The 25,161-nt window shown below is 37.1% G+C and overlaps 1 protein-coding gene across 1 annotated transcript in view; it reads right to left on the bottom strand.

The window, feature by feature from the left end:
• NOL10 (nucleolar protein 10) overlaps nucleotides 1-21,077 on the bottom strand; it is an 86,316-nt gene extending 65,239 nt beyond the window's left edge. Inside the window, exons 1-11 of the mRNA XM_073216576.1 lie at nucleotides 20,861-21,077; nucleotides 17,283-17,328; nucleotides 15,367-15,465; nucleotides 13,692-13,769; nucleotides 12,417-12,454; nucleotides 11,036-11,172; nucleotides 10,224-10,289; nucleotides 8,749-8,809; nucleotides 5,789-5,874; nucleotides 1,850-1,928; nucleotides 563-712 (exon numbers count right to left, since the gene is read on the bottom strand). Coding sequence (XP_073072677.1) covers nucleotides 563-712; nucleotides 1,850-1,928; nucleotides 5,789-5,874; nucleotides 8,749-8,809; nucleotides 10,224-10,289; nucleotides 11,036-11,172; nucleotides 12,417-12,454; nucleotides 13,692-13,769; nucleotides 15,367-15,465; nucleotides 17,283-17,328; nucleotides 20,861-20,926 — 906 coding nt within the window. The 5' untranslated portion in view covers nucleotides 20,927-21,077. The remainder of the gene's footprint in view (nucleotides 1-562; nucleotides 713-1,849; nucleotides 1,929-5,788; nucleotides 5,875-8,748; nucleotides 8,810-10,223; nucleotides 10,290-11,035; nucleotides 11,173-12,416; nucleotides 12,455-13,691; nucleotides 13,770-15,366; nucleotides 15,466-17,282; nucleotides 17,329-20,860) is intronic.
• Nucleotides 21,078-25,161: the final 4,084 nt, after the last annotated feature.

Raw genomic sequence — 25,161 nt, 5'->3', positions numbered from 1 at the left:
GGCGACTAAAACCAGCAATATAGAATCTTGTTACTTTTTAAATGACACTTGGAGTTGAGGGGACAGAACATCAAATATTCTTAAGAAAAAAATTTTTTAAAGAAATTAAGAAAAACGCTGTAAGACATTACAGTAAAGGTCTCTTTCTAAAATCTAATTGTGTGAGATGGGGAGAAAGTACTGAGATGCACAACGGTGCCGACATGGAAAGAATCTGCAGCTCATAAAACTACCCTACAGTATGCAACAGGCGTGAGCTTCAGCAGCTCGGGGTTTCCCAGGGATCACCGTTCTCAAACCCTGGTTTACCCTCTGCCCACCTGGACGAGAAGGAAGGCAAGCCGGCGGGCAAATCAGGAACACTTTTCTACAGCAGGAAGCAATCTTGCCTGCTTCCTCTAAGTATGAGCGTTACGCATCTTGAAGCAAATGACTTCCACTGAGCTCCCAAATGGGTACTTAGTACCTCTTTCTCAAGTACCCACATAATTCAAAAAGGCAACAGAAAGAAACACTAGGAAAATACACAAATAGGTAAGTAATTTCAATAAAACATACGTACTGAGTTCTTATTCCACATTTTGATAATTCGAGAATCTGCAGACAAAATCAAATCTAATGAATCCTGGAAATGAACTGACTTAATGGGCAGTCCATACTGGTGATCCTTAACTAGCAATGGCTTATCAGATCGAAGATCATATAGTAAGACCTAAGAGAAACAAAACAAGTTATTTCTATTTAAACGAACTAAATATTTTATCTCAAAAAGAAACACTGAAAATTTAGAATAAAGGCTGCCATTTGTTTCATTACCTTTTTATAAACACAGTGAACACCTTTACTACTTATGGTACAAAGATTCTGAAGTCAGCCAGCAAAAATACTCTAGAAAAATCTTTTAAATCACCCTAAAATACATGGTTTTATAAATTGAACCCTAGGAGTAATTTTTAGGCACGCTAAGATTGAGTTATCTTAGTATAACCACTAAGCTATACTAAGAAACAAAAGGAAGGCCATCAGAATGTGTGTCATTTGTTAATTCAACAAATACATACAGAGGGCCTACTATCCACCAGGCACTCTCCCAGTAAGTGGATAGAAACCAGAATGAAAGGCATAATGCAGACAGTCCTGGGAGTACAAGGCAGACAGATGGTGGTGGCAAGGGTCCCGATGACAGACTGTCTCTAGACCGTGATGACAGAGGTACTGACTACTGGAAACAGTCTTGGACCTGCTCTGGGGAACAGCAAAATTAACAAGTATGTGGGTTCTGCCTTGAAGGAAAGCAGAAAGAAAGATGAAATTAAGCCTCCGGAGCTCTTTCATTTGCCCTCCTCAGACCAGCATTGCTAAGGTATGTTCCGCTGAGCGCTCACTCCGCGGGGTTTGGTTAATGGTACTACATGAAAAAAAGGTTCTTTGAACAAACAAATTTTATAAACACTTATTAAACACATATCTTGTCTACAGGAATTCTCACAGCCTTCAATATATATTTAAGTATACTGTGCATTTCTAAGAGTAGGAATCCAACAGAATTCCCCTTTTTTGACCACAGAACTCTTTTACACACTCTCTGGAAACATTCTTCTAAAACACAGTCCAGAGAATGCTGCTGTTAACTCTAGACTGAGAGCCTCTCAGAACAACCATTAAGATCCAAATCATAATTTCTCAAGGTACTAACACAATACAGGATTCTGGAGTGCCCCCTCCACCGTGGCCAAAACAGCAATGCCTCCTTTCCCACCCCCACAGTACAAAGGTATATGGATGTTTCCCATGATACATACACACCTCTGAAATACTAATTAAGTGAAGTTTCCAAAACCGTATTTACCTGCCCTGTAGATGTTCCAACTGCCATGGTTAAGGCACCATTAAACTTCAAAGCAGAGATTGTTGGTAAACTGTTTATCCTGAAAAGCAAAATATTCATGTTCCATGCATATATGGACAAACCTCCCTCCAAGTAACGAATTCATCATTAATCTTCAATTCTAATGGGGAGAAATCATATTTCTAGGTTTCTGTTTAAAAGGTAATTGCATCCAAATTTTCTTCATCAAGATAAAAAATAAGCTTTACATATATAAAGTAAATCTACTTTTAAAAAGTAATATACTTTAAAAAATCTGTAGATTTATTTTCCTCAAAAACTATAATAAATATTCTGAAAGAAGCTACAAATAAGAATTTCTGAAAATATAAAATCAATTGAAAAGGATCAGTATGCCATATATTTCCTTTTAGTTAGCCAAGGATAAAGATAAGGTAACATCCCTTTTTGCTTAAGAGGAAACAATTTTATATTCAGGTATGGGTATACCCATTTCCATTTTCCCCCCCATTTACATTTTTAAAGTTAGCTATGTCAAGTTCAAACAAAAGACTAATCCCTAAGGGGGGCTCTAGAACTTCTACAAGTACAAAGACAGAATGATGAACGGTTATGGCTGTGAACCCAGACTATGCTTCTCACTCAGCCACCAAAAGTATCGACACCAAAAGCAATGTTGAAGGGTGCAAGACAACAGACAGAGTGGACAAGACTGATTTCAACACCTATCGTCTGTGTGTCCGTGGACCAGGCCCTACGTCCCATCCAGGCCGACTGTTAACATCCTCAAGTCTCTCCTGCCACCTAAAGCCTCAGCCAGTAACTACACTGATGCATCAGGTGGAACCTCCTGCACATGATTTTTAGTCATTTACTCTTCCAAATGAACTCTATCATTTTTCAGTGCAGTACACTACTTTTCTTCACTTATTCAAGCTTTTTTTTTCTTATAAAATGTGATTTCCTTCAGATATGTATTTATTAAGTTTATTTCTCAGTATTTTCTGGTTGTTATAACTGAGAAATGTTTACCACTTTATCTTTCTGACTGGATATTGCCAGTTAGTATCAAAGCCATTGATTTGCCCATTTGTTTTGTAACCAAATAATTAACTCTCATATTAGTTAGTTCTTATGGTTTTCTACTTGATTCTACTGAATTTCTCAGGCAGACAATCATATCATCTGCAAATAATGATAGCCTGTCCTCTCCTCTCCAATATATGCATGTATCTCTTCTTATCATAGTGACTCCACCTTCCAGAACTCCACCTCAGTCAAATAACAGAGGTAATAGCTTATACTGTTTGTGTAGGCAAAGATTAAACTAAGCACAAAATTTTAAGTATGAAAAATCACCTGAAACTGAATCAGCCTGCTGAACCACTTTTAACATTTTGGACACACTCAGATTTTTTGCCTTTGAATATACACACGTTTGTTGTTTTTCTTATGAAAATGTGATAAAACTCCATATGCTGATCTTCTTTATGGTTTGCTTTTCCACTTAACAGAACATTAGGAACATCTTTCCCTAAAAATAAATAGGTGTCTGCAACATACTTCTTAGAGGCTTATGTATGCCATTGGTCACTATTTCCTCATCTGTAAAACAAATGCAGTCGCAGTACCTACACCAAAGGTGGCTGCTGTAGCTTTAAGTTAAAATATGTAAAGACCTTAGGGCTCTATCTAGCCAACAGAAAGTACTGGTGTCCTCTCTGAGCTTTGCGCCTGTTAGCTATTATTTCTGCCACGTGGTATTTAATTGATGTCCTCACCTCTTTCTGACATTTTAGTACTATTAACATGTGATGGATGTTGGGATACAGAGGGCAGGGGAACACACACTCTGTCATGCGGGTAGAGATGCTACCTTTTCTGTCTGGCAATCTAGCAATAGGTACCAAAAGCCTTAAAAATATGGATGGTGTTTAACCCAAAAATTCAGACTCTTGATATTTTTTCTCAGGAAACAATCAAGGAATGGTAAATGGATGTATAATAGTAAAAAATGATAAACATTCCTCATGTACCAAGAGAGGCCTAGTTACTTAAAACCTGCCCAATTGTATGCAGAGGTCATTTTAGGTTTCTTTTATGTATTTTTGAAACTGGGTTGTATCTTCTTATATTAAGTATAAATCAGTTTTACAAAATAACAAATTTATTTTTACATAAAATAACCTTCAGTGTGACAGCTGAAAAACACCTTACCCCCAAGGACAAAAGAGGCCGCTAAAAAATGTTTGTGAATCAATATTCCATTTTTTTTAAAAAAACAATCAAAACTCCCATGTTTCTAAGGACCACAATTAATTGTGTTTTCACATCCATCCCTTAAATTTTCTATAATATTATTTCTATTTCAGTCATTAAACTTAAAGTAGAAACAGCCTTAAGACATACTGCAAATAACTCCTGCTGGTCTGTTTCCTTAAATGCTTTTCTCAAGATGAAAAAGTAAATAACAGCACTTGTACTAGAATCCAAGTCTGTTTCTTCCAATTCACAGATATGTTTAAGAGTAAGAAAATTAGCCTCTCTGCTTCCTAGGGAATGGGTAATTATCTTTGACTAGTAATTGATTTTCTACTTTCTAAAAATAAATAGCTTCCTGATTTGTTTTCTTTCATGCCAATATGATGAAACACTGAGGAGCATTTTCCATTGGTTTATTTGATTAACAAATGCAGAGGTTCATATTTCAGTAGTCTGTACCTTCATGTTTTGAGGTTTTCTGTTATGTGTACTATATTTCACAATAAAAATGTCTAATTCTAAAACCAAAACAAATGTAGAATGAGTGGATTTTTCCTTTAAAATTCTTTAATACACTATATTCCATACCATGACTAATGAAGTTACTACTAGTATTACTTCAATAAAAATCCCCTATATTCGCTTTGAATGTCATAATTGAAAGATGAAAAAAATAAATTTTTTCTCTACTTTTCACATAGGGAAAAATTTATATATTAGACAGAGATGTCTTCCCAACTGAGTGACTCTTTTTTTTCTAGGTTAAGCATGCATTACATAGGCTGACTTTTCAAAAGAAAGAACTGTATGAATTCCTCTCTCCCCCTAGAAAAATGCAAATCACACAAAATTCTGTAGTAATTCAGAGGGTTCATAGCTGCTCTGTAGCCCCGCCCATCAAACACTCCACCTCCTATAGGATACAAATACAGATAAATGTCTGACCAACTGAGATGAGTAAATGCTAGTAAAATCTTATTACTATGAATACCGAAAGCCCAGAGAAAGGGTGTTCCTCAACTGATTACAGCAAATAATCCCACGACAAGGTTCTGACCAAGACGGTGGTAAGTCTGCATATGTGTTTCTATGAGCATAGAAACATGTCTGAAAACATATGTACCAAACAGTGCAACAGTAACTACACTGGTGAGTGGGGAAAGGACAGGGGTCTAGATTTTTATTTAACTCAAGCTTTTAGAGGTTTTCATCCTCCAAGTATGTATTACTTTTCTAATTGTTTTAAATGTAGGAATTGGCAAACAACAAGAAATATCAAAAACACTTGCTTTCCTCCACCTTAAGAATTCAAAGCACATCTTTCTGTTGTTTGGAGTGGTAGACTCCTGGATCTGTCACTAGATCCTACAGAACTGAAATGTAAATTCCTGCAGTATATTTGTTTTAATAAAATTCCATGGCAACTAAATAAGGCATTCTATATAGTACTAAATAAGGCATTCTATGTAGTACTCTAGAAAGGAATCTATCTGGCTTACCCCCTTAGTGAGTTATTACATGGAAGCGGTTTTTACATAAAATAATCACAAAAACTACAACCTCAGATACAAATCTTAAGAATTTCACCCTTTTGCAATTGACTTTAATTTACTACTGATATATTTGTTTAATTCAGAAACTGATGAATATCTAAACTGCAAATTACTTTCCACTTACTCGGCATCTGCTGGGACGCTACTCAGCGCACAGTCAAGGAGGCCAACTCGGTGTCGCGTTCTTGGGTCCCAGCACTCCACTCGGCCCTAAACCAAAATGCAGCAATTACAGGTAAGAGCTGCTGCTAGGATATTTTTTGACAAACACTAAACAAAGCCTTATTAACACTGATTACCTCATGAGGAAGAGGAATTTAACTTTTTACCTTATGCCTTTTTTAGTACTATTTAGTATTTTACCACGAGCTGAATTTATCTTAAAATTTTTTAAAAAAAGAAAAAAACTGGTTAAGAAGAAAGATACAAAATGCAACGCATGATCCTGAATTGGACATTGGTCTGATTGGTGGTGGAGGCAGGAGGCACTACAAAAGACTTTTTGGTATAACTGGGGAAATTTAAATACGTAACTATTATTGCATCAATGTTCAATATTTAACATGTAATATTAGTCTATCAATGTTAAACTTCTTAGGAATGATAATGTGCTATGATTTTATAGAAAAAGTCCTTGCTTTTAAGAAAAACATTTCAGAAGTATTTAGTGCTAAAATGTCATGTCTATAACATTTCAAATGCTTCAAATGGTTCAAAAAGATTATTTTATATACACACAATTTTTATAGAAAAAGAAAGCAAATGTGCAAAATGTATATTAGTGAACTATGTTTTCAACTATTCAGAAGGTGTGAATTTTTTAAGAATAAAAAACTGGGGGAAAAGAAAGCTAAAAAATGAGAACAGAACTGCAAGCTATAGAGCAACGGAGCAAGAACATAATCTGTTTAACAGAACACAATACAGTCATGAAAAAGAATGACAGACTATATGGATTAGAAATAGGTCCACAATCTACTCCATAAAAGGGCAGTTTATTTTAAAAAATAGTATCACTGTCTTTTTCAAAAAATGCCTGTACAAAGACAGAAAAACCTTTGAGTGAACAAAGAAGAAATTATTAGCATCGTTTTCCTAAGGAAACAGGAATGAAGTAGGGCAGACGGGACTACACTTGCTTTTACTCTTCTGTATTGTTTGATTTTGTAATAATGAAAAACAAACACAAAGACTTTTAAAAACTGCTTATTATATTAACCATCTTAAAAACAAATCTTGGGTAGACTTAGAAAGCTGGATCTCAGTAATCATTTAAAATTATTACAAATGTATCTGTTACAAAGATAAAGGAAGAGAAGTCTTATGAATCATGCATCGGCTAATTACAAATGACCTCGTCTTCTATGTCTTCTCAAAATGAGTTAATAGACTTTATGGACATAAGAAAGAAAAATCACATTTCAAAAACAAAAAATGGGTATGCACATACAGAGTAAATACAAAATGGTTTTTTTAACCATACTGATTTTCTGTGACCTAAATTTGAGTATTTCTATTGCTAAAGCCTATACTTTTATGTACTTCAAAAAGCACAAAAACCCAAACCCTCACAGCCTGATTTTGACAACAGTAAGTACTATTATAGTAACAGTCACAGAAATATCAAAATCCACCATATAATGTCAAAATTAATGTAAAAATGATTTTAAAGTCTGACTGTGCATATCAAATTTCAAGACCCCCCAATAACCAGGGAATTTCAGGAACCTCAGTCTTTGGGCTGGAAGGGGACTCCCCACCCCCAACATGTCTCGGGACTGGTTTTAAAACAGCTGTTGAGAACAGCCTGCTCTAAATACATAACTTCTCTTACAAGCACGTTTCCTGGTATCTAGCCTAGAATGTTTTATAAGGAGTCTATATAAAAACTATTTTAAAACTCCCCATCGGTAATCTCAAGAATAGTTACCAAGAGATTGCTTCGACTGGCCTGATTTAAGCCTAATAGTATTGTAACATATTAACACAGCTTTACAGAGTTCCATTAAATCAATCCCATGTGTCCCATTTCAAATCCTGAGTAGAGACCTAAATTTCATCCATGTGGGATTACTTGAATAACTTATAGTGCATTCCAATAATGGAATCCTAACTTATCATCAGTTTTTAGAAATTAGTTTAGCATTTTAAGTAATCATAAATAGCAATGTATAAAGATGTACTTCTCACTGTTACATTAAAAAAAAGAGCAAATGGAGAACCACTGTATAATTTCAATTTTGTAAAAAACTAAAAAAAAAATACTACTAATACATATGCATATCTGCATATACACAGAAAAAACCCATGGGATAATACTGTGAACTATTAACAGAGTTACCTCTGGGAGGCAGGACCTGGTGACTGGAATGTGTGAGAGGACACTTTTTTAATAATACTCTTCTGACATATTTGCTTTTTTTAAAGCTATGAGTGTTTAGCATTATTGTAATTTAAAAAAGTATTATAAAAGCTAGAAAAATTCTTGACAAGTATGAAGGACACTGATTCAAAGGTATTGCAGTTTAAAAGTAAAATGTGTATTTATTAAATGCTACTCAACAGGATGTACAAAAAATGATCCTATGTGCCTTTACAGCTTGTTTTCATGTAGGTTGTTTCATGTGATTCTCACTAGTACCTCTATGAAGTTGGCAAGGTAGGTATGATTATTTCCATTTTACCAAAGAGGAAACTAAGCCTCAGGGGAAGTAATTCAGTCATAAAACTATTAAGCAGCAGAGAGCTAAGACTCCGTGACATATTGCCTCCTGTTAAGAATAGGACTGGCCATCACACTGCTTTCCTAGGCCAGTGATTCAGCAGCGACTTTGCAGCTAGCTCCTGATGGTCAATGTCAACACGTGCCAATCAGACGTGTAATCGGGCACAGTCTACAGCAAAGAAACAGCTATGTCTTTGTGTGTAACAATACTAATGGTCCTTGCAAAAAGCAAATCGGTGGCTTGTTGCTTCATGACCACCCCACTCTTAAGAAACAAGCAACTGTGTCTTTAAACAAAACTTTGGTCATTATCAAACGTCAAACAAACATTTAAAAAAATAAAGTCAATGTATGCTTACCTCTATTGTTCCTGTGGCAAACAAGCCATGAACTGAATTTATGTCACAAACATTATTCTCCCTAAAAGAGTAAAGCAATAAGGGAGAAAATATTAGCATCTATTTTAGCAGGGCAGAACAGTCGATATTAACTTTCTAGCACTCAGCCCAATTCTGTGGAGAAGAAAGATGCAGATTCTCTCTCACTCATCTACATATGAAAAACTCAGGCATGGAAGGGCTAAGTGCTTGGCACACAGTGACCGAAAGCTGCTGATGCCCAGGGTGACACTCTATCTGCCAGGGAATGAGACAAGGAAGGACTTCCTTCTGAAATACTATTTCACCACCACAAGAACAAAGGTTCATTCTGCTTTCTCAGCATATTTTCGCCAAGGCAAAAAGAACATAGATGGCAACTATGATATTCTGGACACCTGACTAACATGGGTTGGGTATCCTAATTTAAGCCTCCTTTCCTTTTCTGTAAAATGGATACTTCACCTACCTCATTTGGGTGGTGGGAGAATTAAATGAAAAGCTACAAAATGTTCAACACAGTGTCCGGAGTACACAAGACACTCAATAAATGTTATCTTATAGAATATATATAAGAAATGAGGGAGCTGAAGAGCAGATGACTTTTGGTCATTCAACAATGCATCATGAAGCTACTGTAATTTTTTTTTAAGAAAATCAGAGCATTTCAAAGCCAATAAAAAAAAATCAGGACTTTACCTGGTTTTAATCACTACATGTTCTTCCAACTTTAAAAAACCCTCTCAAAGCAGTAAGGAAAAACCGACAGATCTTTATACACACAGATGAGAAGTAATCCAACTGCTACCCCTCACTAACTGTGTGGCCTTGAACAAACTACTTTCCCTCTCTGAGCAGCCCTATCTGTAAAATGGAGATAATAGTATATCTATTGTAAAAATGTGTTGTAAGTTTAAAATGAATTTATATATGTATATATTAAATACAATAATGTCTGGTGCACAGTAAGGGTTTCCACTATTGTGGTTATTACTCAACATTATTATTATGACAGATTAAGTCCCAGAGGATTTCTCTTTGAACAAAAGTGTAGCCTATAATGTATGATAAAAGGAAGACTTGAAAAAACCTTAAATGTCTACTAACAAAAATGTAAAAAATACAAATTTGAAAATGGTACTCATTTGATTTAAAATTTCTCCACAAGAGAAAATATCACAAAACAAAATCATGAATGAAAATTTTAACAGCAAAAAATATTAATAAACTGAAATTTTTAGTTAGTTTTAGATTTTTTTAGTATATATATATTTTTTAAATTAAATTTCTTAAGAAATCACCGGGTCTCTTAGTGAATTTTTTAAAGAAAACTTAACAGTACTTTTAAGTTGCCCAGAGCTGTGCTTGAATGCAACGCATGCTAACAGCAGGTTGAGTATCTGGCTCCATCTCCTGGCCAAAATAAATATAATAGTATTCTTAAAACAAATACTTACGCAGCATCAGTTTGCAGAGGATTCAGGTACTGTCCTCGCTCTAAATTTAATCTATAAACTTCAGAGCTGAAAAGCAATGAATAGAACTAAACATCTGGTAAACTACAATGAACTTTTCTTCAAGTAAATATAATTTTTATAGATATATATATGTATATATACAAACATATTATCACTCATAAGATATCACTGCCCTTTGTAAAACTGATACCAAAATGTATTCGAAACTCAAAAAATAATCATTTTTTACTTGTGAGTTTGTTCATATATAACAGTAACTTAAACCACCTCATGTGCCAAGGAAATATTATGAAGTCATTAAGTAGAATATTACTTAAAATATCCTGGAGAATGTAAGATCCAAAATGTAGCTATATGTATACATAGGAAAAGACTAGAAGGAAGTACAGTAAAATACTAAAAAGGATTTCCTCTGGGTGACATATGTAAGCTGCTGTTTTTCTTTTTTATACATTTTTATTTTCCCAATTTTCTAAAATGTACAGGTATGATTTTTATAATCATAAAGAAGATAGGATTTAAGAATAAAAAAACTTAAATGCTATGCAATGGAGCTAAAAAAGTGACCTCACCACCAATACTACGCTCTTAGGTACGTTACCCATGTCTCTCTCGAGTTAGAGCACTGTGCTAATCAAAGTTCAGGGTGTAATCACGCCATGACCAGTCACTTTGAACACTCTTCAAGCAACTGAAAGGCTGGGATCATGTCTCTTCTTTTAATCCCTCCCCTCCGTTTTAAACCCGGAAGTGGTTTGGGAGGTGGAAAGGAGAGCGATCAGGTCAAATACCTTGCGCCAACGAAGTACAAGTCGCAGGATGGATAATGGTAAGAGAAATCTCTCCCGTACTTTGGTATTCTGGTTTTGTAGTAAAAACCGGATTGTGAATGAAATTCAATGTATCTATCATTATGCAAGAAAACAATCTGGAAATGAAACAAGAAAATTAATTTGCTTAGGTGTCTAGGTAAAGCGTTACTTTATCATAGCTAGAGATGCAAAGCAAGAAAACCTGACCTCTCTCACCCTCCTTTCTGTAAATACAAAACTCTCCATTATGATTAAGAACTGATTAAGAAGCAGACTTCTCCATTGGTCTCTTAGTGCCGTCCTGCATCCTTGATAGTTTTTCTGCAAACCTTTCCCTTTAACTAAAAGACTTGAAACAAATTCCCTTCATCATCCAGCGCAAGCACTTTAAAATGTTAAGCACTGCTGCATTACCTCGATGAGTAACTTCCTTTTTTACTTAAGAACACATTTTAATAATCTCACAATCATCACACAGGGTTTGATAAAGTCCTCTATAAGTTTAACTTTAATGTATTACAATGGTATCTTAAAAACCTGCAGGCGGTCTTTAAAAGCAAATTTATCACTATTTAGAGAAAACACATTGTAAAATTATATGACCCAAAACACGATAGATGTACCATAAGCAAAGGATAAACTGTACTCCAGTTTCCAGAACTGCAGACAATATACAAAGCCATGTCAGCTCAGAAAATTCAATTTTCCTTCAAACTGACATCTGACATGACTAAAAAATTTTTCAGGCACTTTACTGACAATCTCCTAAACATAATATGACCACAGAGTTGGAAGATGGACTAATGGCACCAGTGAAAGAATGAAAGGAAAACACACACACACACACACACACACACACACACACACACACACACACACACACACACACTTAACTGTTTTCAATTGTTTCAAAACTGTTCCACAACAATTTATTTGCAGGGTTAAAAAAATTCAACATATGACAATGCTGTTTTACTTTGCACACTGAATAAGAAAATGAAAGCAACCTAGCAAATAACATTAGTTTAAATGCAATAATGAAAATCACAAATTTTGACTTGAATATGATCTAAAAACAATGTCCACTACCAATTCTTAAAAATACAGGTAAGGTTTCACATATGATATCGAGAACTTATTTTGATATTAGACTGGCCAAAGTCTCTATCACCATTGTTTTAAAAGATACTATGTATTATACATATGTCAAATTAAGAATGTACAATAGAAAATAACAGGTTTTATTTTACTACACAGCCATTTTTAATTTAACAGTGGGAACATCATAAAAATACTTAGAAAAATAAATTCCACTCATTTCTTCAGTATAGCCAGCACAAATCAATGCTATCAAGCATACCTTTGAATAGTCATCAGACAAAGTTTCAAAAGTGAGAACTGAAAAACAATAAGAGGAAAAACACAATTGTCAGTCCACATTTTTAATAAAAATGAAAACTTGATGAAAAAAATTCTAACTCATCACAAAAATTATATCCAAATGCTAGGTTTTCTTTTCCTTCTTTGCCCCTATACAATACAAGAACAAGGTTGTCATATTATATTGTTCTTGAAACACTTCATGGAAAATTGAAAGCTTTATAATTTCTCATACAAATCAACCAGATTTTCTGCAGAACTGAAATTAAAAGTACATCAATTCACAAAACATAATAATTTCTAAATTAGGCCATGGTTTTTCTGAGGTGTTCAAAATAAAATAATAGACATTAAAGAACATTAGAAAAATCATTGCTTTAAAAAAAGGTAACAGCAACTTTTTACGCATTTATAGCATACTTGGCTAAACAAAAATAAAGAATGAAAACAGTTATTAGCAGCACATGAAGTTTATACTGTTTTTAAAAAGAAAAGATAAAAAAGTTAGTTAAATATATATCCCCTCAACTTGTTTTCTCTCAGTATTGAACACAAGGCCACCTGATAAAAATGCCTGGCCCTTCCCATTTCAACCTGCCCTCTGAGCTAAGCAGACTTCTAGGAACGACCCCACTGCCCCTCCCCCTCATACAGTCCCTTCCTCTCGAGAGTGTGGGTGGAATCTGTGAATGTGAAGAGCTACCACCCAAGTGATTTCATTATATACATGCAAAAGGAGATTTAGAATTTCAGGAGACCTTTAAAAGCAGAGTATTTTCCTGTTGGCAGCAAAAGGGACAGTCAGAGAGATCTAAAACACAAAAAGAATTCGAGGAGCTGTGGTTCCCTTAAGGGTGGAGGAACCAGGCAAAGAGGAAGGCTAGCAGCCTCTAGAAGCTAAGAACGGCTCCAGGCTTACAGCCAGGAGCAGAAGGCACCGCAGCAGAACAAGCACAATGAACTGCATTCTGCTAGCAACCTGAAAATTTGGATGTTGATTCTTGCCTGGAGCCTCTGGATAAGAGCCCCACATGGCTGACACCCTGAGTTCAGCCCTGAGCACAGAACACAACAGACCTGGGGAGACTTCACTTACAGAGCTGTGAGCTAATGGGTGTTTTAAGCTGCCATGTTTATGGTAATTTGTTACACAGCAAAGAAACCGAATACACAAGCCATTCTTTATTTTAAAAAGCAGAAAGTAGCCAAACACAAACAGTTATTTTCATAAATTCAAAGTTAACCTCTTACTTACCTTCTGAATCTAAACACCTTTCAAACTTCAAAGATAATTGATAGGTGTCGTAACATCGAACCCGAGGTTTATATGTTCCTATAAAAAAAAATTGTGATGTAAAACCTACAAGACAAACTGTAGATACATTGAGTAGTACACTTTCTGTTCAGAGGTTAAGTAGGACTCCTTATAACCATATCAAAGGAAAAGAATTTAAAAGCAGCTTTACCCCAACATCACCAGGAGAAAATGAGCAAAGGAAATAAAAGAACAAGTCATAAAATGAAATACACATAATAAACTTGACAAATAATAGAACAAAGCAGATTAAAGAAATGAAATAGTTTTTGTCCAGCAGAATGGCAAAAATGAAAATCTGTTGTGAGGATGCTAAAAAGAAAGTACTCTCATAAACTGCTGGCTTTTAGTTTAATTCATTCTAACTTCTCTGGAGGACAATCTAGCAATATTTGTAAAACACATGATGTTTATATATCTTTCATCTGTATTTCAACTTACGTAAATTTATCCTACAGAAACACACCCACAAATGTACCAAAGACATGAAGAATACTTGCAGCGTTGTTTAAAAATGGCCAAAAGTTGAAGGCAAATACAATGTCCACTGATAGGGAAGTGGTTAAATAAACGATGGTATATCATCAAAAGGATGATATAGACGTGTAATTACTGACAAGGAAAGCTGCACAATGTATCAGAAAATGAAAGAGAGGGCGTACAGAGAGCCCTGGTAAGCACTGCAGAATGGTACAGGTAATATGACCCCATTTTTGTAAAACAACAATGATAATGGTACTTTGTACAGAAACAGTTGGAGGAATAAGCACAGCGATTATTTACATCTGTGAAGGGCAAATTTTAGGGCCTTTAATATCTCATCCTAGGCATTTCTGTAATGTTTGCATTTTTTGTAAGTTTATCATTGCAATAAGGAAAAGAAAAAGACTGATTTTTAAAACCAATAAAGATATTTTAAAAAGAATGAGGTCATCCAATGTTTACAGACATGGATCAAAGTTCAAGACCTCATTTAAAAATAGTATATGACATAATATACATATGTGTACACTTGCACTTATATATGTATTTAATAGTATACTATATGTTATATATGCTCTATAGTATATGGCTTAGAGTATATATAATTATAAAAATAGAACTACATGTAGTCTTTACATATATATTCTTATATATGTGTTCAGAATATATATTAAAAAGGAATGTTCTGTATCTTGATAAGGGTTAGTTCTACACAAGTATTTGCATTTGTCAAAACTCTCATATGATATACTTATAATCTATGCATTTCACTGTATGTAAATTTACGTTAAAAAAGTCATATAAATAAATAAATTACTGAACTCTTGTTAATGATACACATGCTGAGGTATTTAGGGGTGTATTCTGATGTATGCAGCACACCAGTATCTGCAACTGGCTCTGAAATGCATCAACAAACAGAATGGACTGACAGATGGACAGAGAGATACGTGATAAAGCAAGCAGAACAAACTGTTACAGAATCTACGTGGCAAGTAATGAATGTTCACTGTACAATTTTTCCAGTATTTCTGTATGTTTGAAATTTTTGTAATACAATGTGTGTGGCCTTTCCCACCATAGCTTTCCCTGTTGTTAAATGTATGTAAATCATAACCATAACAATGCTTACCAGTTGCTAAAATATACTGTCCATCTTTTGACACCTTAATAGTGGTACAAACAGTAGGCATTTCAAAATCCTGAATAAGTTCAATTCTCCTACGGACATCTACAAAAAGAGGAAATAAATAACTGGTTTAACCACCGTGTGTTTATTCGTTACCATAGCCAGACAAAGATGCAGAGCGGTGTCCCAGCGCCGCAGAACCTTGGGAAAGCACACCGATTCGGCCCTGCCCGGGCAAGAGCAAGGCTTTTTCTTAGCTCATACATTACTTTTTTAAGAAGTATTTTATTTTCACTTTTTAAAAAGGAAAAAGTATCACTAATTGAAAAGAAAAATGCCCTGCATAAAGGGGGAACAGAATAAACTTTAAACCACCATCATTACTCATTTATGGTAAGTCAAAAAATCTTATCATTTTTTCCTCCTAAATAATAACAAGTCCAAACCTTCAACATCTTAACTCTATGCAAGTAACTGCTAACCAAGCTGACTTTCGCCTCTTTTGGCGCCACAGATCTGCAGCCAAGAGGACCCAAACTAGAGGAAAACTTAGAGCTACCTCTCTGGATCACAAAACTAACACTGAAAGTGCAGATTTGCTCTGGTTGCTGTCATAACAATATGCCTATCGTAAGGACTGTGTGAGACTCTATGGCACATTACTGTCTTGTTTATTAAGCCCAAATATAAGATTCGAACCACCTGAGTAGGAATGGCTCACTCAATTTGGAAGACACATGATAATTTTGAGATGGAGTGGAAGAAACAGTTGATTAGTGAGTTCCTCTAAGTAATCTGAATCTGTTTTCTTACACACTGGGACACTAGACTGGAATGCAGGAAATCAGAAGAAATCAGAATCAGTAAACATTATGAAAGCAACAATTTCTGTTTTCTTTTAATGTAAAGTTTTCACTTTCTGAGTGAGTACTAACTACATAAAGCCTACTTTTCTAAGATGCTTTCCTTGGAGTATTTATCTCACATCCAGAAACTCCTTCAGTATCTTAGGTCTTTGGTTTTTTGAAAATAATTTAAACAAAATATATGGGAAGATAAATCATCTCTCATTCTTATCTTACATTCTCATTTTCCCTGCTGCCATAAGTTAAAGAATCAAAATCGTCTACAGTGATCTTTTATTGCTCATGTTCATATGACCTGCATGTAAAATTACTCTGATCAGAAAGAAAATGCTCATTGTCTCTATATATCAAAAACTGACAAATGGAGTTAACTAATGGGAAAAGATTTTGATACAATGAAGAACAAAGCAAATGGAACCGTCCTCCTTGGATCTCCTGCATTCCTGCACATCTTGCTGGGTATGGCAAGACTGCAGTGCCCTGGCCACTCCTTTACCTGAGCCATTTCACAGGGTTATTTATGCAACTGGAAACCTTGACAGGCGAGGTAACAGATCTCCTGGGGACAAAGATCAGGCTTGCTTACTGCTTGCTATAAAAGCAGTGTACTTCCCAAACTCGGTGTCCTTCAGCCGCAACACAACCTGCTGTGTGCACAGCATCCATCTGGGCCAGGTTGAGTGCCCCCGTGGGCCTTAGGGACAAAGGGAACTGACAGCAATATGCTGATGCTCACGCTATTTGTTGTGCTATAAGAGTAATGGAGACCTTGTCTGTGACCCAGGAGTTTCGTGTCCTTTGCTACCATCCATGAAACAGTAACAGACTAACTTATTAGTTGTAAGTAGGTAGAATCAAACCCCACACCCACCAAGAACATATTGACCACCACAAAATTTCTCCTAAGAAGGAAAAGGGCACAAAGGTTATTTTCCACTACATAAATTCCACTGTATTTTTGTAAATCTGCACTTAAATATGAAACATTAAGCAAGTGAAAGCACTATAACATGGATCCCAAATGTAGCTGAAGTGGGAAAAAATAATACTCACCCACATCTTTTTTCTGTAGTGCTCTCTTCTTCCTGTCAGAAAGCCACTTAAAGAAAATGAAAACTTTATTTTAAAACATATTTACTTTGTTTTTCTGCTTACAAAAATAAAACATTTGCTCATATAAAAAAAACCTGAAACCTCACAGGAATACATTCAAATAGAAAGAGAAAATATTCTGTAATCCTAACTCTGTTAGCATAACCTCTGGACTTTTTTCTTGGATATGTTTACATATACAGAAAATAAATTTTTAGGACTACTATGTTTTATACAAGAGAAAACATATTAGTGGAAAGCACTAAGCCTCAAATATTATGAGTTATAATTAATACACAGAACAACTATTTCAAAAGCAAAACACTTCAAGGAGAAAGCTTCTTGAAGAAATATATTTTTATAAAGAATAAAACTGACCAAATAGCTGACACCTGATAATAAAGGAATCATACTTTTAAAAATCATACTCATGGATACCAGATTATGGTCTGTAATTAAGATACCTCAGTTCAGCAGGCAGCATAACTGCATCGCATGAAGAGGTGCCAACAATGAAGTACTCAGCAACTATGATCACCCTAAAGCAGTGGTTCTAAACCAGGGGCAATTCTGCCCCCCAAAGGGCATTTGGCAACTCCTAAAAATATATTCGGTTGTCACAACTTGGGGGAGGTTTCCTTGCATCTATTGGGTAGAGGTCAGGGATGCTGCCGAACATCCTATTATGCATAGGACAACCCCACAATAAAGAACTGTCCAGCCTAAAACATCAATAATGACAAGGATAATAAAGCCTACCCCAAACAAATGAAACAAAAGCAAGAGAAAAATTAACAGATGTCATTCCTAAGAGCACAAACCTAATGTACAGCCTAAACACATGACACTGTATCTTTAGGACTCTGGCCATGCAGACTCACCAGTCACGACCCTAAGAATGATTGCTGAGGCAGTGTCTACATGTGAAGACTTGGAATACTTTCAAGAGCCTGAGTTTGAGCCAGAGCTTTCCTCCTGCCTTTGTATTCAGTGCACTGATTTTCAGGTTTACGCTAGTCTCTGTGATTACATTGCTCTGATTTTATTTTAGGCAGTAATGTTTCAAATAATGGTACTGCTAAAGCATACTTCTAGGTACTCAATATATTCTTTCACATCAACCTAATACAAGCAGAACACAGGGATTCTGCCAGGGCTTCTCTAACGGGATTCAATGTCCTCTTCTCAGGAAGCTATGGTAAGGAAAGGGACAGTTCATACAATAACCAGACTCCTATATCCTGAGCGAATGAGCTTGGGGCAGAGGAGAGGAGACTGAGATTTCCTTCTAAATCAGAGCCTGGGTCCCTAAAAGGACAGAAATTCTCTAACACAGTGATAATGGGGAGGAAGGAAAGTCCATTCAGGAGTTTCTATACGTACTGACAACACTACAGGAAGAACACAAAACAAGGAGTCAGCGTGTGCAGGAGCAAGAGGGTCTAGAATTAAAACAAGTTCAACAAAGAACTGAAAGATGTCAGTAATTTCAGACACCCTCTCTCTATTCTATAAAATCATAGCTAATGAAGAATGGCACTTTACCATGGCAAATAATTTAATGAGAAATCTAGCAACAGAGCTAGGAAATGCTGATGACCTAATTCTCTCCCTGGACAGGCACCTCACTATTGTTGAAAAGAAAAAAAAAATACTGATTCTTACATTTGAACTAAGTAAAACAAAAGAAGCAATTTGTTGGTAAGTTAGAATCATTTTAAAAGAAGTTTCTGAGAGATCACCATACTAGCATACACATGACTGTCTACTCAATATTTCCACTTCATGTTTATGAGAACTTAAAACCAAAAATGAAACTTGATCCTTTTGGCTCACTACCTTCCTCCTCCCCATGCCCAAAATGCTCAATTCTCCACTTTAGTTAACAGCAACATCATGTACTCAGTTGTTCAGATCCCAAATCAAAGTATTCTTTCCTGATCTCTTCCTTTCAACTCCTTCCCACCACCATCCAATCCATTAGCCAGCCTACTTTCGAAATATATCCTGATTCCTGCAGTGTCTTAGCATCTCCTTTGATCCCATCCTGGTTCACCCACCGAAGTCGCTGGGTCAGACAACCTAACTCACCCCTGCTCATTCTCCCCAGCTACAGTAATTTGCCACACAGCAACCCCATTCAAAACTCAACAATGGCCTCCATCAGCACTAGGAATAAACTGTACCTTCCTACCTTAGCCTACAAGGCTCACGTCTCCAGCCTAACGACCCTCACTTTCTCCCCTCATTCAGCGTACCATGGCCACACCTTCTATTTCTCCAACATGTTAGGTGCATTCCCATTTGGGGACATTTACATTTTCTTTTCTCAGCACTCAAAACTCTTCCCCCATATCTTCACATGACTTGTTCCTTTTCATCATCCAAGTTTCTGCTCAAATGTCACCTCTTGGAGAGAGTCCTTCCCTGAAGGCTTTGTTCAAAACACTTTTTCTGAACATGTGACCCACAACAGCTGTCTTCTAGTCACACATCACTCAAAGCACTTACCATCTTAAGCAGTGTTCTGGTTTGCTCACTTACCCTTGTCCCCAACAGGGAAACTTATCTGATATGTTCACCATTTATCCCAACACTTAGGACAGGGCTGCCTGCATCAGTCACTTCTCAACAAATGTGGAGAATGAACAAAAGGAAAAAGATCATGCTGTCTAAGAATAGCTGAAAGACAAAGAATTGCCTAATCTCAATTCTGGTAAAAAAAAAAAAAAAAAAGGAAGAATCTGATTGTCAGCCCCAAATCTTTCAGGGGCAGACAGACACATGAAAGTGGACCTACATGAATTCTAATTTCCAAGGGAAGGACTTAGACCAACAGCAGCATGCTATAAACAGGCATGTTGTAAAACCACTAACACATACTCTCAAAATGGAAATGAGAGTCTGCAAAAAAGTCTTCTCTCATTTTAAGTGCTCGGACAGAGGCTTGACTGAGAAAACACGACGCTTCAGAGCCTAGGTCTGTGATCCTGTATAAGTCTCCCTTACTCTAGCTGGATTTTAGACAAGAAGATTGGAAGAGAATCCCTGATTTTCTCAGCCCCTTCTGATGTCCTAAGACAATGAAGTTAAGTTCAGCAAGGTTCAAAAATACTGCCGTCTAAACCATAAATTCTGCAGAAGCAAAGTCTGTATTTCTCTTGCTTACTACTGTATTTCTAGAACTTGGCGTATAATAGGAATAAACAGCTGATGAAGGGGCATTAAAACGGGAGAGAAATGTCTGTCAACATTCTGTCCACGCTTTTCCACCTCGGTGTGGCAGCGGCTGGGAAGATCCATATAAGCCCAAGCAAGGGACGCGCGTCCTCTTGTTCTGGAGAACTGTACAAAGGTCACCGACCCTGACCACCCTTGGCCCAGCTTCTGCGCGGCGATGCCAACACCGACCAGCTCCCCCCGGGGAACCGTCACTCGCCTCTGAGACCCCCAAGTCAGAGGCCGGCCAAGGCCTAGCTGAAACAGAGGCCGCGGAGAGGGGGGGGCTGCCTCACGGGGAAGACCCCGAAGTGTCTCACCTCAGGAAGCGACTTGCCGCAGCTGAGGCTATAAATCTTCACCTCGTTGAGGCTGGAGACCTGCATAGCGGCGCCGGAAAGCGCAGACCGTGGCTCCTGCAGGGCCCCTCTGCTGGCAGCAGACGCCTGCGTGCTTCGGAATCTAAGGGCCTCCCGGGCGCTGGCTGATGACGCAAACCCAGGCACCGGAAACGGCCAGTTTCCGGAAGAGGAAAAGTGGCCGCTGTGGGCTTGGCAAGCGCCTGAACTGGGGACGCGTGAGGCTCCGCCGAGGGCTGGCGGCGACCCAGATACGGGGAGGACCAGGAACCGCTCTGCTGCTTCCGAACCCCCCGAGCAGCAGGTAGCCCTTGGGGTCGCTGTCCCCGCGGCAGTGTCCCGGGTGGGGCGGCAGGGCTGACCGGAGGCCTTGGGGCCTCGGTCCAGGCAACCCAGGCAAAGCAGGCAGGCAGCAAGCGAATTCAGCGTGGAAGTCTCATCTTTTCTTCCGCGTGTTTCTGCAGTATTACATTACAAATAAATGCTCTTTAAAACTGATGTCCTAAAATATTGTATTCGTCTGGATTTGTTTGCCATTTATCCATTAAGAAGGGAAATAAAAGAAAAAAGCATACCAAAAAAATGAAAAAGTAGTTAAAGGGAGGACGTCAGGGAAGAAGTGAATTTGAACCTGATGTCTTTGGAGACTGATGTGTGACAGACACAGCTGCCTACGTACGTGTTATTTTCAGAAAGTTCACACGCAAACTTTCCCCGCTGATCGTCCAGTTTCAAAGACAACAACCTTTACTGTTGTCTAGATCCGAAGACGAGAATTCTTGGTGTAGTTAGATGAAAACTGAAGGGAATAGTGTAGGCTAATTGTGCAAAAGGGTTCTTTTGAAATTAGAACATAGTCCTCACTTCCCTTACATGGAACTGAAGTGGGTCATTTTGAGTACAGGCTATGGTTGGGTAAGGACTTCTGGGCTTAGCAATTTTGTTTCTATTATAACTGTCCTTAAAATTACAGTTGAAATTCTGCCTTCTACTTGAGACCTTCTTTGAGGAACACCATCCTTCAAGAGGAGTGCTACAGTAGAAAAATCATGGGCTTCATAGTGGTAATAAATAAGCCTCTTAAGCAAGTTAGAAAAAGAGAAAATGCTTATTTGCCAACGTACACTGAATGGTTTTCAAGAAATCTTGAATAATTTTACACACAAAAAGCATGTCTTTTATTAGTTTCAAGAATGTATTGTAAACACCACCTACTGTAAACCACAACAGTATTTGTCCCTAAGCGCTAAGTGTTTTAAAGATATATATAGACACATCCTACTCCTAACTTTGATAATTAAGGGCTTTAGACCATTTCACTTAACGCAGTCCTATTTCCCACTGACCCCCAGATCTGTGTTGTTTCCTTATTCTGGTACGGAATCTTTGCCTCTGCAAAGCTGGCCTCTGGAACGCCCTCTCCCTCTCCTTACACCCAGATCCCACCAGCTGCTCAAAACTCACCTTTTGAGTATTTTGCTGGTTCTCCTGTTTTCACTTTACTGTATAAATACCTTCATGGTAATTATATCTTTTTAGGGGTAGATTTTTATTATAAGAATATACAGTAATTTAACACATCCTACAAGCACAGTAATAATGAACTTGGATGTAATGCAATGTTATCCTAGATGTCTATGCTTGGAAGCTTTCCTTCAGATACTTTGCTTTCCTTATATTGCCACAACCACTTAAGGCTAATTAAAATGTCATTTTTAAAGAGTCCATAAAATTTCCTTTATTAAACTTGGAATGGACTCCTTTTGAACATATTTTTCATTCTATTTCTTTCTCCCTCATTTTGAACACTACAGGAAGATTTTAACATATTTAAAAGTCTAAGAGTGTATTGAACTCTTATACATAGTATCTAGTTTCAACAATTCACAGACAACCCATCATGTTTCAGCTATACCCTCACCACCCCATCGTCCTCAGATTATTTTGAATGATTTTGAAGTCAGTCTATGGGAATTACCTCTGTGGGTTGTAGTGTACTTGTCTGATCACCCCCTCCATCTCAACTTAATGGCAAACTGGGCTTAATTCGTCTCTGGGTTCCCTGGGCCTGCCCCAGTGCCTGGTATATAGCACACTCTCAGTAAATATTTCTTGATTAAAAATGAACAATTGATCACTCTTCTTGCTGACTCAATGCCCTAATTCTTCATTCCATACATTTTGGCCATTGGTAATACTGAAAACAACATAGCTCCATTTCAGGTGATTATTATTTCAGACAGGTCCATTTACACAGATTGTCTCTCCACCAAGAAATGTCATAGCTTAGAGCCAGGAACCGCATTTGAGGAAACAGTGTCTTCTTTAAGACAAAAGTGAGAACAGGTGTTCTTGTTCCTCAGTGCCAGGAAGGTTTGACCTGCACTTTCCACTGAGGTTGGAACTGCAAAGGAGGGTACAGGTGCTCCAGTATTTCTAGTACCACCTCTGACATAAACTTCCAGTCCCTAGGCTGTAATGAACTTCAGCATAGTGCTTTATTAGATGCCTATGCTTGGAGCTAAGAGCACAGAGGCTCCAGAGCCAGACTACCTGCGTCCAAATCCTGCGTCTACCACTGTCTACCCAGATAGAGTCTGGATAGAGCAAGTTAATCTAATCGCTCTCTGTCTCTGTTTTCTCATTTGAAAAATGAGGATTATAATAGCACCTACCTAAGAAGGCCTTTGTAAAGATGAGATGAGTATATACCATAACTCAATGAGTCCAGGACATCTATTTTAATATTCCTGAAATCAGGATGTGTCTTGCATATCATGCATGTTTAATTGACCATATTTTTTTGTCCAGTGGTATGTGAGGTAATGGTGCACCTTATAGTTAATGGGTTTTTAGAGTCTATAAAATCCAGTACATATGAAGCATTTAGAACACTGCCTGATATACTAGGCACTGTGGATTAGTTATTTTTTAATCAACTGGTATTCATCAAAACATTATCAATCATCATTTAAGTTAACTGGAATTATATTGGTTTGAACTTTAAAGTTTGCTTGAAAATAATGTATTAATTTGTTTTGCTATATAGTAGTACAAGAGCTACAAGCACAATAAACTTAGAGCTAGATTTATATTTGCCCATTTTCAAATAAAACATTATAAAGAATTAAGTCCTGACTTAACTGCAACTGGATAGGCTCCTGGAACAGAAGGAGGACATTAGTGGAAAAATTGGTCAAATCTGTAGTTTAGTTAATAGTACTGTCCTAGTGTGAACCTCTTAGTTTTGATCAATATGCTGTGGTTACATAAGGTGGTCGGAGTAGGGGCAGCTGGATGGGAGTATACAGGACTCTCTGTCACATATTTACAGCTTTGCTGCCCATCTAAAATTATTTCAAACTAAAGTTTTTTCTTAAGAGTTAAGCCAACACTGAGAGTCTGAGATTTCCATTTACATGGTTGAACAGTATTCAAGGTTGAAAAATACTGTCTTATATTGTAAGTTTTTATTTACTTATCCATATTCCCATAGATTTCCAAACTGCGAGATACATCACCTGATCTCTGGTGCCTCCGAAGTGTCTCACCCTGTGTAGGTGCTCCCTACGTGTACGTCCAGAGAATTAATAATGAAATCACCGAAGTTCACTGCATGCACAGTAAGCATTCTAAATTAAATGATTCTCACAAGTTCTCTCTTTTTTAATCTTCACTAAAACCTTCTGAGGGAGGTAGTATTACTATTCCAATATTACAAATGAGGAAGATAAGACTTAAGCTCACAAAAAAGAAACTTGCCCAAAGATGTTAATAAGTTTTCAATCTATGTAAGGGGTATCAAGTTGTTGAAAATACTGTTTTTTCAACTTTTCTGTAGGTTTGAAAGTTTAAAAAGAAAAACAAATTTGCCCCTGGTTGCATGAGACACGGGAGGCAAATCCCACCTGTGTGACTGCAGATCACTTCCCCCCTTGTCTCCCTGCCTCTCCTCGTCCTCCCGCTTCTCTCCACCCTTCCCCTCAGCCTCCTCGGCCTCTCTGTCCTCTCCCCTGTTCTCTAGTTATATACCACCTGTCAGGATTCCTAGTTGCAAACAACATTTACAGACTCTGACCATTTCATAAGGGAAAGGAATTCACAGAAAGCCTCTTGAGAGGCTCACAGATTCCTCAGGAAAGCAAGGAAGCCAGATGAGAAATAAGCAGAATAAGGGAGGCTGGACCTCGTCCAAGTTTTATCCATCAAGGACTCTGCTGTCCTCCCCACTGAACCCACGCACCATAGTTTGCCACCCTTGG

Source organism: Manis javanica, chromosome 1 (genome assembly GCF_040802235.1).
Source record: "Manis javanica isolate MJ-LG chromosome 1, MJ_LKY, whole genome shotgun sequence".
NCBI lineage: Eukaryota > Metazoa > Chordata > Mammalia > Pholidota > Manidae > Manis > Manis javanica.
This window is presented reverse-complemented; position numbering and strand designations above follow the sequence as displayed.